The 15,286-nt window shown below is 34.9% G+C and overlaps 1 protein-coding gene across 9 annotated transcripts in view; it reads right to left on the bottom strand.

The window, feature by feature from the left end:
- BIRC6 (baculoviral IAP repeat containing 6) overlaps positions 1–15,286 on the bottom strand; it is a 172,113-nt gene that overhangs the window by 64,792 nt on the left and 92,035 nt on the right. For 8 of the 9 annotated variants that reach the window (XM_051783015.1, XM_051783014.1, XM_051783012.1 and 5 more), the window contains 8 exons: positions 14,414–14,614; positions 13,507–13,786; positions 11,132–11,388; positions 9,870–9,978; positions 9,165–9,386; positions 5,626–6,406; positions 4,563–4,706; positions 2,832–2,961 (listed from right to left, as the gene is read on the bottom strand). In XM_051783015.1, the coding sequence (XP_051638975.1) occupies positions 2,832–2,961; positions 4,563–4,706; positions 5,626–6,406; positions 9,165–9,386; positions 9,870–9,978; positions 11,132–11,388; positions 13,507–13,786; positions 14,414–14,614 (2,124 nt within the window). The remainder of the gene's footprint in view (positions 1–2,831; positions 2,962–4,562; positions 4,707–5,625; positions 6,407–9,164; positions 9,387–9,869; positions 9,979–11,131; positions 11,389–13,506; positions 13,787–14,413; positions 14,615–15,286) is intronic. The other variant, XM_051783011.1, reaches the window with a different exon arrangement.

Raw genomic sequence — 15,286 nt, 5'->3', positions numbered from 1 at the left:
ATCAGCAAGTTATTAAATCTAATCTAATCTAATCTATTAAATCACTGATGATTGGTGACAATGGACCATTTCACAGCTTGTGAGGTACAACACTGGCACCCAAAATGGCCAGATGATTCTCTAATTGCTTCCGAGTATTAACTTGTTTCCACACAGCCACAGCAGCTTTAAGGTATAACCAGACTCAAGACCTAAAAGTACTATCAAACTACCTTTAATTGTATGTCACGAGTGGATGAGGTGCTGAAAGGGATGTGGTTTGGCTGTTTGGAAATATATTATGATTTGTGCCTGAAGACATTGGTTATGTCTGTATTAGTATTGGAGACCAAAGAAGATACAGAGTGTGAAACTGCTGCTACTCAGGACCCAACATTCACACATGCTCTCTCTATATATACATGTCTGTGTATATATACCTATATATATATATGAGACTTGGTGTTGGCTTTTCAAAAAATTCTCATCATTATTCCTACTATTATTATTAAACTGCTCTAGCAGTTTAATGAGTTGCTCTAGCTTTGTCCCATTAAAGGTCATTAATAAAATGATTAAGGAAGCTTAAGCAATGGCATTTTTTTCTACTCAGGTGATACCCAGATTTGTTGTTCAATTTTTCTGACCAGCCAAGACCAGTAACTTAAGAGTAAAGTGCACGAAATACAAAGCAACTGGTACTCATCCTAGACAATGCTATCTGCAGTGTACTGCACATTTTCTTCCTATGGTGAAGGGATGTAAGCAGGAGATTTAGCAATGATTTTAGAGTCTCTTTTCCCACCCCCCTTTTTTTGTAAAGCTGGGAGAAAACATACAAAATGAATATGCTTATTGTGATTTATTTGTGGAGAAAGTATGACATGATTAATTTGAGACATTAACAGTGTAGTTAAGAAAAAAGAAGTTAACCCAAGGGACAGACTGACACAGGATCTTCATGACTTCCAATTGTTGCAGTGGTGACAGTCTTTTCTTTCTTTTCCCACCCAGTCCATCCCTTCTCTCTCCCTCTCACCCCAAACACAGTTTACTCCTCATACATTCAAGTCTTCTTCACTCTGTCCTAACCATGGACTTCACAGAATGGCATACAAGAATCACAAAGTTTTTGAGTCAGAGAAATCACATTAGGTGAGGGATGGAAACATCAGTGAACCTTAACGTTTCCACTAATTCTTCCCATTTAAAATGGGAGTTAAGTTGGGGCTCAACAATTCCGTAGCAAAACCCAAAGTTACGGTGCCCTACAAAGTAAGCATTTGACCATTTTCAATTACAGACATTCCAATCTATCACATCATCACATTCCACTCCCCAATCCTTATTAGTGCTGGCTATCAAGCTGACCACAATGCACCACTAAGGCAGCTATTCAGTACAGTTTATGTCACTGCTCAACAACTGATCCCTACCTCATATGAAGTGACCATCTCACCCATTACAGTAATTAGTTCCTTGTGCAGTTTGTGGTCAGAAAGACCTTAGTCACATTCTACAAACTGTGTTCGGACAGTAAATAAATACAGAATTCTATCAGAAATAGCGAACAATTCCTTGCTAAATAATGCTCCAAGCATTTTGCTAGGAATCAATATTTTTGGATTAAAATCCCAAAGCACATCTTGTTCTATCTAGTATTCTGCCAAATACCATTTTTCCAATTAGTACATTAAAACAGTTGAGTACTTTAGTACTCTCAGCTTGTTAGCTAACATTTATTGCCCTTGCAAATTTGTTAAAAATGTCAATGTAAGGATTTTCAGTACATATAAAAAAGCAATAATTCCTCTTATCTTCATTTGCCTCAGAAATTAGAAGTTGATCTACACTTTCCAAAAAATACACATACAAGTAAACCTACCTGTAAGAACACACATACCTGGATGTGCAACTAAGTGCACACCCTTCAGTGTGCCAAAATGGCAAAAACATAATTGCTGTAATGGTCTTTGACTTTTCTTTGACATTATTGAGAACCACATCTTAACAATAAAGAGGAATTCCTGGGTTTGTTGTTGTGTGTGTTTTGGTTTTTTTTTTTTAATTAGACATTTATAAAACTGATTTATCACATAACATGTCCAAACAATTTTTGCTCTATTTATTACTGGAGGAGAATCAACTTGCATCTTGCCTGGTTTTACCTGCAGAGCTTTGGCATGGACATGACATCTTCAGTATGAATTCTACTCTTTAACTAAACTTAAAAATTTTAAAAAAGATCATTAACCCTAATCTTTAACATACAGTTTTGTTTTCTAAAGTATTAAATAAAATAATAATTAAATAAGTACTGAATAAAGTTAAAGGTGAGATTCATTCTAAGATTAAGATATTCACCACTCAGGTGTCAAAATCCATATTATGGTCTGTGGAGCCCTGGTCAACAGAGTTCCCTACAGAGGGGTTCATCTGTCCACGTATATTAGAGCAGTATAACTGAAAGTATTAAACTTTAAAAAACAAACAAATAAATTCATGCCTTAACATTATCTTCTCATTGTGTATAATTTAAAAATTAATATCTAAAAGTAAACTATGGCTTTCAATTTTCATTTTGTAAGCAAAGGCAAATGTATATCCACAGAAATATGTCCTTTTGACAGCAAAATGATTTCATCTCCACCTTGATATATATGACTAAGTTTCAGGATATTTAACTAACATAACTGGGAATATTTTAGTGACTGGATGAAAGACATAGTGTTTTAAAGACTTATATTTGCAGTATCATTTGTATAGTCAAACAAACAATAAGAGATTTTTTTTTCTGAAACTGTATCTTAAAAAAAACCCAAAACCAAAACCATGAGCTACTGCAAACTTGCCTGACACACGATCAAGAACCTCTGCCAGAGTTGTTGAGACAGGCAAGTGAAGGGTACGAAATTTGTGTCCAGCTCCATACATTGGATGTTGAATTACATGACTAGTAGCATTAATTCTACCTTTGTACAGCTGAAAGGAAAAAACAGGTAACATTTAAAATAACTTTAACACTGAGAAATAAAAACTCTTATAAAGCCACCTTTGCAAGATAAAGCTAAATTCTTAGTGTGCTAAAAAAGAAAACTGACATATCCTTTCACGTTGGAGGTATACAGTAAAAATGCATCAAGTTAGGACAAGTTTAATTTTTTTAACTCAAAATAATTTGCTTTGAAAGCCTAGAATAGTTTTAGGATCAGAAACAGTACGATATCATCTTTGCTTTAAAAAACCCAATTATTTTACATAGCTGTAATATGAGAGAAAAATTGAGTGTCTGAGACTTGCGATTATTTATGAAATGAAAAGTTAATTCTGAAATTAAATTAGAAAAATCACAATATACTTGGAGTAGAGGAAGATAATGTTTCTCTATTGCTCTGACTTGAGGAGGAAGTTTATTGTAGACTTAATATCTACTTTTTCCTATTATGACATATAACTAAGCCAAGACTAGTTAAAACATTTCAAATATTTTATTATATTTTAGACTGAGCCCTGTTCACATTTTATATCATTCTCTGCTTTGGTAAGAACTTTAAAGATAAAAATAGGGATCCAATCTCTGAAAAGTTATGCTGTTGGATATACTAGAAGTATATGTTCTACATCCACATTATTTTTAAGGATTTTCTCCTGTTAGAGGAGGAATCTTCTCAGTAAAAATAGACTGTTTCCCAGTGTTTTTAATAGAAGAAACTGAATTATGACAATTTCAAGATTTGTTTCCTGCTTTTCCATATCTAGTAACAGTTTTCTGTGAAAATCTGTTGTATGTAAAAAAATTAGTAGAAAACTGATATTACTTTACTACATTATCAATGGTCCTGTTAACAACTAGTCAGGCAGGTTAAAACAAACATTTAAATGTTTGTGGTAAAACTGTATTTGTCTCTCCTTTTCCATTTTATATACTATCTGATCCAGTTTCCCTGTCATATATCTCATGTAGTACTTTACTTCTGAGATGCAGAAACCAAAACAGAAAATATTTTTTTTCCTGGTTGAGAGTATCAGATCTTTTAATAACTTCTGTTTTTCCCATTTTTTTTTATTCACAGCCTTCAATGGAGAACACTTCAGACATTAATTACAGTTCTGTTCCAGTGAAGCATGTGGAAGCATAAAGCATACATCTGCTTTATAAATTAATTCAAGTATTTGTCACTCAAGAATTTATTCATGGTATTTTGGCTAATGCTGAAGGATCTCCGCCAATTCTGACTATGACCAATCCTTAATGAAACTGATAAGGACTACTGAAAGGACTAGATATTCTATCTATATTTGCTGCTAGTGTGTAAGGATACTTATAAAAAGTCTTATGTAAGATAAATTCAGTTGTCAGATCCTTCAGAAGCAGTATATTTTCAACAAGATGACTTTATCTTAACACAGTGCCTTGAATTTTTTTCTGAAATGCCAACTTACAATTCAACAGCACTTTCCAGAATTTCACGTGTGCAGCAGGAAAAGCTGCTGTGTGACATTTCAAAGTTGAATATACCCAAACTTTGTTTATAAAGGCTAAATTTATTCCATGTTTACCATACGGTATCAAAAATTCTTACTGGACAAGGGGACTGAAGAAACAAAGTCACTTTCTCATCCTCCAGCATCAGCTGCAAAAAAAGCCTTCTAATAAATCCTGAAATATTTCCAGAGGTTGGGAGGTTCCCACGCTGAGGAGAGGACTGAAACAATTCACAGAGAACCTGAGAATGCAAAATGACATCAGAGTTAAAATATTTCTATATTTAGGTCTCTAAAATACAGCTCTACATGGTCACAATAGGCAGTGCCTGAGATTTACCTTCCAGTTATCATTCAAACCAGATCAGAAATGAGCACCATTGAAGAAAATACCAGCAGCAAATAAGGTTCTTTATATAAAAGTTCTAAACACTGACTATAGCAAAGCAATTATGAATACATAGACTACTCAAAAAGATAAAAACCTGAAAATAAAATAGTTAGAAACACAGCTTTTGAATTTCTAAAGTAAAAATTTCCCACTGCATATTGCAGTATTACTACCAGCCATTAACAGAGAACTGACCCAAATTTTTTTACTGAGGTCTACCTCTTCCCAGGGTATCATCATACTTAATACTGAAAAACCTTTTTTTCATTATACTCTTATTCAGCTAGGTTGGCAAGGTTAATGAACGTGAGGAAGATAGCTGATTTTGCACTAGAATGGCAAATGCAAAGCCATATTCTGCAATATATAGCCTGTATTTCCTTGGACACAGGTTGCACAAGCAAACTTGCCAAGAAATTTCCTTAGGTGACTAATATTAAATATGTGTATGAAGATTGATGTTCAAAGTCCATTTCACAGAAATTTAGACCTATCGAATTAAATACAGTCTTTTGCATTTTGGTCTAAAGTTTATTCCTCTTAACCAAGAGGAATACAAATCTAAACACAGGACTGCATGGTCATGCCAAAACACTTTTATACTTTTCAGACTCAGATCAAAAAGCTAACAATTTTAATATAAAACTTTCCCAGTCAATAACAGCTTACAAAACTCCAAATTATACGAAAGAAAGATAAAAAACATAGAAAGTTTTGAAAGTTAGCTGAAGCTACTAATAGATTAAAACATTATTATTTTTCTCTCTCACCTGTGCCATAAGTCTCTGGTTATTCGGATGGCAAGAGATGCACTGTAAGAAGAAAGCAACTGTTGCATTTTCAATTGCTGTCCTCTGCTGAGTGGTCAATCCTGTTGTTACAGTCGAAGAAAGCAAGCTAGATCTTGCACTGGTCTGCTGCGCCGTCATATTGTGTCCTCCAGAGGTAGCACCAGAATGGCACAACAGAAATAAAAGTGCTGTCCACAGTGGATTGACTTCAGAGCCACCCAACCAATCCTTCATCATGTGGCTGTTGCCAACTTCTGTCAAAAACCTGAGAACAGGAGCAACCAGGTCTGCCGTGATAGGCATTTTATTAAAGTGCTGTGGAACATGATGCCTCCTGAGCCTGTCCTGGGTGACATCCATTGATTGTGCAGTGCAGTCAGAGCTAGAAGTATGGTTAAAGCAAAAACTAGCAAGACTTCTTACGAGCAGTGAAGGCAAACCTGAGTCCAATAACTGCTTGATAGCTTCAGGAGACTGAGATGAGGCAGCAAGAGTAGCCAGGTGAGATTCTGTTAGTGCAAGAGGGGCTTGTGCATTTTTAGAGTCATCTGTTAAAGACGAACTAAGGTCCTGCTTTTTGCTGTCATCAGTCATAGACAGTCTGTGTTGACACTGCATTGGAGGAGGAGTGATACCCATCCATCCCATCAGTAAGGAAAAATAATTTGGGTGGATGTGGCACATTGAGCAAAGCAAACTGTCAACAGCTTTCTTCAAAACCATGTTGCAGGGAAGAGACATGGACCAGTTAAACAGTGACCTGTAGAAGATAGAAACTCATGTCAGTACACAGTTTGCCACTCATATTTCCATTTTTTTCCATTAGTTCATAAACCATCTGTCCATATTTATGATTAACTACTGTAGATGCTGTTGTAAAACACTGTGCTGAGCCTGAAAGCAGGACACTGATTACCCAGAAGGCATTTCTTAACTGTATGCTTAAATTACTTTCCTTGTATTGTATTTAAAATAGATATAAACCCAACTTTTCTGGTATGCTGCACACGAAAAACACATTTCAGTCTTTTGTCAGTTGTCGACATCTTATCTGTTTTTTAACCAACTGCAACCTCTTTGTGCTGCAGCTATTAGGATCTCACACACATGCACAGGTCCCAATCCTCTGTAAGAACTGAAAGTAATTTATCATCTTTCCAAATTTTTTTTAGGATTTGCTTTATTGGGCTTCTACCTAAAGATGCTGCACAAAAAAGGGAAAGTAGCAGCAATCTTGTTGGTTGAACAACACTACCCTTGCTGTCCCCTTGTTTAACTTAAATTTAGGATGCAAGTTAACAACAGAATTATTCCTCAGAGATATTAAAATCCCACCTACCTTTGACCTCACTTACATCCAAGCACTATCTGCTTGAATGCTAATCCAAGCCACATGAATGCAGAAGCTAATTTAGCTCCTGTTATTCAAGCCTAAATTTCAGAAGTGGTACTTGTAAAATAGTGAAATGATCCTTTCTTCACACAGACTTGTTTAGAGTAGGTGAAATACTTAAAAAAACTCCCGCAGTTTTCCAAACTGCATTCCCAGTACCTTGACACCATATATAAGTTACATTAGCTTAACATTTACATACAAAGGTGAACACACACTTGTGCCACTTCAATGCTAGGTTATTAAGTAAGTTTGGATGTATCATTACATCCAAATATACATTGGATGCATATTACATTCCCATTTGAAGACAAGGATTGTTTTTCCCTCTTCTGGATGGAAATGTTATTCTGTGTTTAGACTAAGGGCACTCTGAGAAAGCAGAACAGAGCACGGGTCTAACCAAAAGTTTATCACCAGTCTAGAGAATGGCTGATAAAACCCCTCCCCAACACAAAACTCATTTCAGTGACCAAATGACCCATAACTCTGGAAAGATAGTCACAATTTCCCAAAGTCCACATATAATTAAGCTACACTTAAACTGCTCTCCAACTATACAGTCACGCAATCCTAATGCCAAAATTTTCTGGATAAGTTCATGCTCTATGTAAAATAAGATTTCTTTTTCCAAATGCATATTTAAAAATAACTAAGGATTAGTATCCACTGGCCAAAGCAAAAAAATTGAAATGGAAAATGGCGATGATGAGAAAATATTTCCAAGAAAAAAGTCAGTTATCACATGAAGAAGAAACTTGGGAGTTATAGCTAGAATCCATTAAAATATTTCAAAAGTTACAATATCAAAGAGGATGAAGAATACACATGAAAAGTTATTTTTATTAGAAGAATTATTTATCCATAAGTCTGACACCAATGTTTTTACATTTATTAAAAAATGTTTTTTATAATTTGCTCCAGATGGCAGCTGATATGAGATATAGTTTCATATCTGGCAGGAGGTAGAGGAATGGGGCTATACTACAACATGAGTAGTCAAACTAGGTACAATGGTTTTATTAGTATTCTTTCATTTTGCCCTGAAAACAACATACTCTCAGGAACAGGAACTCAGTTGTGAAACCCACTTATATATCTATTATAAATCTAAATGGGCTATCCATTGTAGGAAGTCTGTTAAAGATTTTCCTTTTCAAATGTGAAAATATATCCTGAAAATGTATTTTTGTTAAAGCGTATTGCTAAAAGAACTGACTTGCAATTCAAAATCCTTAAATTGACTCTCAAAATGAACAAGGTCATTTTGAATTAACAATTATTTATATGACAATATCACTGAAGTGTCTTCAGAAAATGTCTCACTTGTAATCATGAACCTAAAGACATCACGTTGCACATCCATACAAGCTCTATGTGCTTGTACCTATAACTGTAAATTATACACTTCCTGGTGTTCGAATATTTGTCTGTGCCTAAAGGAGACAGTAAGGTAATAGAAAAAGGGCAACAACAAAATTACGTGTGCGAAGTTCCTTTCATTAACTGGAATTGTATTCAATGGCACAAATGAAAGACGCTTGACTAGATACAGTAATTTAACAGCTGCATTTCTATAAAGCACATGAAACAAAGTTATGTGGCTTCTCTTTTTTTGTTTTCTTTAAACAGAAGAGATGGTTAAGCAACAGAAATTATGAATATTAACGCATACATTTTCAAATTGGAGTCACTAAGAGTACATATTTAGTGTTTAGGGTGAACTTCTCTTTAGAGCCCACCAACATCCAGCAAATTCATAGTTTAAGATTCACTACAGATTTTCTGGTTTTATGTTTTTCAAATAAACATAACATAACATAATTTGGCCATAACAAAAGTCCAAATAAAAAACTTCAAGAAAAAAATTCCCCCGGTTTCCTAGTTCTCAGCTATCTGTTACAGATACTGGATACCACAGCAAATAAAATAATGCTTATATAACAGTATACTAATGAAGATCACTTATAAGTACTGTGAAAATTACTGCAAACAATATCAACAAGATTAGTCCACTAAAAGATCTCATAAACAGAAACATGAGTAAGTGCACTCATTTGTATCATTTTAGTCAACTAAACAGTTCAGTTATAAAAATAATGTGTTGCAAAACTGCTATACTTACTCAAAAAGCTCTCTGTCGAGCAATGCTGGTAAATCATATTCAACAAGCAATTCGTAACTGTGCCACAAAATTGCTGCCACGCAATGCAAGTGGGAAGGGGATGGCATCAAAAGACCATACTCTCTCGTTGAGCTATTTGGACAAATGTAGCTGACCCGGCCACCTTTTTTCATGGCTGCAACTCTTGCAGAGTCACTGACCCATTTCAGCAATGCTTGAATTCTGTAAGGCAAGATGATGTTGCACATTATAAAGGATCAAAGAAACACTCAAAACCAAATTAGCTTGCTGTTTTTTTGTAATCCAATTTACGCATTTATCTATTCCTTGGAAGTAAAGTTCAAGAGTGAGCTCAAGCTCTGTTTTCTCAAGACTTAGATCAGGGCTAAATTAATTTAAAGCACTTATCTTGGATAGTCAAATATCAACTTTCTACAGAAAAAGAAAATACAGCAGGTAACTGAGTCCTGAGTGTTTGAGAGAAAAGTCGGTTGAAAATCAAAATTTTATCACATTCATAAGAGCAGAAAAAAAGGCATGCAAAGAGCTAGAAGAGAAAGCAGGAAAGCTTCTCCAGATTTCTGCACTTCCACTATCTTGTAACAATCAGATTTCAAAAGAGTTTTATTTTGTAAACTAATAACAAGCACCATTTAGCCAACTATTTTTGTATAAGCTTCCACATGACAACCCAAGTAACATTACCTATCTTTTGTTCCAGGGTCTTGAGTTGTTCCAAGCTGATAAAGAATGTCTATTGTGGAGTCAGAAGAGAGACCATTTAATCTTCCAAACAGTAAAGGGCTATTCAGATCTTGCCGCGTTAAAAAAAGAAAAGGGGAGGGGAAATAACAGAAGTACTTACATATATATTTTTAAAGTGCACTAATGACATTATAGAATTGCAATATTAACATTTAATTAAGTTTCGCCATTAACAGAAGGATGCAATTCTTAAAACACACCATTGCCTCAAAACTGAGCATTTTGTATGTTCAATGCAATGTTCAGCTTTACTATGAAAGGAAAAGCCATTACATTTATCAGATACAGGACTTAAAAGTTTACATAGTAGGATTTTCTTCAACATATTCCAAAAAGGCATGACTAATTCCAATAAAGCTATTAAACCTCATGCTTCACAGAAGCAAACACTTATTTCAAACTGGAAGCTTATTTAACTCCCATTTCCATCAATGGGACTAAGAGCTGAAGATTTCCTCAGATTATTTCCTATTCATCTTCTCACTGTGTTCATCTCCTGCCCTGCCGGAAACTACTCTCTTATCTAACATCATTCCAGCAAAAGATAGCAATCTACACTGAAATGCTAACTCACGGAAAGAGAAGTCATGGAAGCCATTTTAAAAAGAGTGTTTTCTGTTAGCAACCTCCAAAAAGGAAAAATAGGAATTTAGTTTTCTTCATTTAAAAGATACAAAACAGCAAAGTGGTGCGAAACCATAAATACAAAACCCCCAGTGCATTAACAGAACAGCTTCTGCAGAATTTCACTGTGGGATATAGACTGTAGTTCTATCTTAATTACATACCTCCACATACAAAGATTTCCAACGTTTAGTGTTATTCAGAATTCATACTGACTATTGCTGCTCAAATATTGCTGTTTGTTTTCCTTAGCACTGCTTATGGATGCTTTTTATTTTGAAACATCTAGACATAGTATCTATAGTAAGAGACACTTAGGATACATTGCACATCCTACTCTTTGTCTTCAAAACATTACCTAATTCTGAAAACCCAAAACAATCCTGAATCCACTGCTCTACTATTGCAGAACTACCCACGTACAAAGACTGTGATACTCAAAAGCATAACAAAACACAGTGGCAAGTTCTGGCAACCCAGATTCCGAATCTGAAAGTAACATGCAAATATACTCTACTTGTACTTCTATACAAGCAATGTTTTTAAGCAACAGCTGAAAAGAAATACATTGCACTCACCTGCAGGATCGCTCCCTGATGCTGAGCAGTTTCTTAGAAGAATGTCAATCAATTTTAGGCCGATTCTGGTGGACTGAAGCCCAATTTTTACAAGTACAGCCTCAATATTTGGAGAATGCATACCACAGTAAGGTGACATTAGTAAAGCAGCACATGTCTGCAACAGATTAGCCGTGGGTGCTGCAGCACTAGCCATCATTCCTTCCAAATCACTTATGTGAGTGAGGCAGTGGTGTAATAATCTTAACCATCCAATACTGAAAAGGAAAACATAAAAATGAGCTAATGTATTATTTTCTTATTATGTTATTTTTCATCTATAGCACAACTACCTGTATTAGACTACAGGACAAGTACTGCAGAAAACTTCTGTGTCATGATCAAACACCATCTGAGCAAAGCAAATGCCTGAATGTAAGACCATAATGTAATAAACATTAGTAATGCTGTTACAATCATTGGATTAAGATTGTAAGAAAGGCAGGATTTGTGGGTAGGAAAAGTTAAGAGCCTGCAAGTTTCAGTACCAAAGTTTCTCAAGATTTCTCAATTCTCATATGTATTTCTTCCAATAGGGCCAACCTACTGGGGGAAGGATAGAAGGGGACATGTTTATATAAGTGGAAGGGTGTAGGGTGGTTTTGGGTTTGGGTTCTTTTGGTTGTTGTGGATTGTTGTTGGGGTTTTTTGTTTGTTTGGTTTGGTTTTTTGTTTTGTTTGGTTTTTTCCTTGTTTTTGGGGTTTTTTACATTAAAAGAAGCTGAGATGCAATAGTAGTTGGCATTAAAATTATACACCTGAACAAATTCCCCGACATTACAAACTTTTACAGTCATACACATCTACAATAACTTATACTGAACCTTAAGGAACATGACTTAAAATACATACAGAAAAAGCACAGCAATTAAAAATGTGTGAGCCACTATATTTCTCTCATGTCTTTCTTATTCTTTGACAATATCATTCAGAATTCCTTTTAATAATAAATCCTGAGAACTAAACCTATCGTAATTGAATCAATTTGGAAACACATTAATTAGACTTTATTTATAAAATCCATTACTATTCAAACTAGCATCATGAACAATACGGCAACCTAAGTTGTATGCAAAATAAATGGCATCATTTCACTGACAAATTCTAAACTAGCAGGTTAACTTGTTTTCACAGTTAACCTTTATCATAGTTCAAAAAAAGGCAAACTTACATACAGATCTTAAATTAAACTTACAATTTTATTTCAGGAATAATGTACTCCTAAATGCATTAGATTTATTAATTAGAAGAGAGCAAGTTCTCTGTTATGTCTAAACCAAAATTATATCCAAGTTTATTGAATATAGCTATCATATCATTACTTTCTTGAGATACTTACAAAATTAAGCTGAAAGCCACAATAAAACATGTCAAGACATGAAGAACATACACTCGCAATCTTTCTTTAGATACTGATTATTCTTGTGTGTCTGTATTATAACCTTTTCTGATATAAAAATATATCAGTGGTATAATTTGGCTATAAAAATTTTTTTTACTGCTATTCAAGAGCAAAGACCAATTTCAGTTATACAGCTTTTATTAAATATACACTAAGCAGTATTCATATTCTCTAAATTTACTTATGGTCTCAAAGTTTTTCCCAGAAAAAGAAAGGTTTTTAAAGCTTTCCAATGCTCTCTTTTCAAATTCATAAACACTGAGATTCAAAGATGAAATATTTCAATTAATGAGCTTTTACAATTTAATAAGCTAAATTTAAGAACAAGAAAATCTAAAAAATCCACACATCAAATTCAAAGTTGAAAAACTTTGACACTTGTTTTTAAAATCTTTAAGGGTTTTTTATTTTTATTTAAAAATGAGTAAGAAACTCAACATGTCACCTAACCAAATAAAAGCTTTTGAAAAGAAATCTTGCTTATATGCCAGAATTGTAACAACATTCAGTTCCTATTTCTCAAATGTTTGCAAACACCAATATTAGATATGACTTCCAAAAAACATTCCATTGTTCTATTTCTATTCCTGCTCCAAAAATTATGTAACTCTATTGACTTCAATAAGAATAAGAAATATTTCGGTACTTCATTATTTTGACAACTGCCTACTCATTAAAAACACAAAATGCAACTCTAAATGCTTTCCTGTGCTTTGTATTCTTTCACCATTGCAGGGGTGAAACATTCCCTTTTACATATGCAGATTTAAGCATGCAATTAAATAAGTGAGAAGTACCGCTTATATTTACCTTCTGTATTGGAAAAAAAAAGGCACAGTTTGCTACTGAAACACCTGACACAGAGCAGAAAACACCATGGAAAAAAACCCTAAACCATGAACTAGTACACTGTCCACTGATCCCAGAGCCTTACCTTGTTTTAGAGACCTGATCCTCAGAGGGAAGGAAGGGATTATTGACGGTTGCAGAGGACGTGTTTCCGAAGGCTGTGAGGCCCAACAGTTTGATCTGAGAGAGCCCCAGGGTACTGGCATCCCGGGGACGATGGAGACGAAGGCAGACGGCTGAGGCAACTTCAGCTTTTACCAGCTGGATCTTTATGTAGGTGAGTCCGCTTGTGATAACAGGAGTTGACAAAGGTAACATATTGACACCATCTGCGCTTATTTCAACAGACACTGATGAAGGGCAAGCTACAGAGTAAGATAAGAAGGTTTAGCACTATTTAAAAATCTGTACTCGTTTAAATTTTAAGTGTTGAAGATGTATCGATGTAAAAGAGAACAAAATTATTGAAATTATCTCAGGCAAACGCTACTACAGAACTGCAGCTGGAGTACTTGAGCTGTGCGATGGTACACGTTAAAATGGATATGCCTTTCGATACATGGTATATACAGTTTATTTCAAAGACTTCAGATAAAGAAAAGTCCTGTCACTAAAAACACCACACTTTTCCCTATCAGAGCTACAACAATAAGAACTGAAAATCTCATACTTATTTCCAACTACCATACATTTTGCCTGAAGACCCTTGACCAATATCATGTTCTCACTGAGGAAAGTTTTGAGAAGTATGACAAGGTTTTTTTGACATATTAACAGGAACATAAGACATCTACTACACTCAAGAAGAAACTGAGCAGGGGCAGGGCCTTCCATTCTCAAGGAAAGCAGAACTAGTAAGCTTTGCAAACTTATTTTATAGGCATTATTCAAAAAACTTCTCAGCTTTAGTTCCTCTGATTACACTTTGTATTATTTCTAAATACTACCCTTCACATTTTTGAACTGTCATCAATGTCAGTGAATCTACTTACTCGCCAGAGAGGCCAGGTGAGGCTGGATGTGGATCTCCTTGAGCAGGACAGCTGCAGGAAGGTGAATTGTAAGGTCACACCAAGCCTCCTCAGGTAAAAATATGTACGACCACGCTGCAGACCGAGCCCGTCGGTGGGGAGGAGTAGCCTGCAACAGCACTTCAGCAGGCTGGGCAGTGGGACTGCTTGAGGTGATTGAACCTTCAAAAACAGCACCATTAACATTGATTATTAATGTTTATTAATAAAACCCAGATTAATTTACAACCTGAACTGTTGAAAACACTTTTTTTTCCTGTCTCATCTGTTTTGGTTTATTGATAACATCTCATTTGTAATAATGTCAACTGCTGAGTTATTTTTATTTTACTCAGACTGTTTTAAATAGGCAGTTTATATATCCATATGCATGTGCAAGTCCTTGAAATTTGCTAGGGGACACCCGCTACCAAAATCTTAAACTTACTCTCAAGAGTATGTGACAAAAACAAAACAACCAGAAAGGTGCAGGTTGAACAGTATACTTAGAACTTAACTCATTTAATTCACAGTTAACATAATGAAGGTTTTAAAGGTTTAAATATTACAACATAAACAATTTTATAACCAAATTCTTCAACATGATGAGAATCAGAATGTAGTGAGGAAAACTGGAAGGTTAATTTCAAAAGCAAGCTCCTGACTGTAAGTTAAATATTAAGACAGATGCACTTATGACAGAACATCAAGAATTGCAGCACTTCATAAGTTGGGAGATAAGGTATGCAAGAGCCTACCACAATACATACTTTTTTACTATTTAAAGTGATAAAGAACCAACATTTGCACGATTCCTAAATTTACCTTTTAGAAATTTGTGAAGAGCGAGGTAGA

This window comes from Manacus candei, unplaced genomic scaffold (assembly GCF_025592945.1).
Source record: "Manacus candei isolate 608988 ecotype Guabito, Panama unplaced genomic scaffold, ASM2559294v1 h1tg000017l, whole genome shotgun sequence".
NCBI classification, from domain to species: Eukaryota; Metazoa; Chordata; class Aves; order Passeriformes; family Pipridae; genus Manacus; species Manacus candei.
Note: the sequence above shows the minus strand (reverse complement) of the source record. Positions and strands in the feature narration are given on the sequence as shown.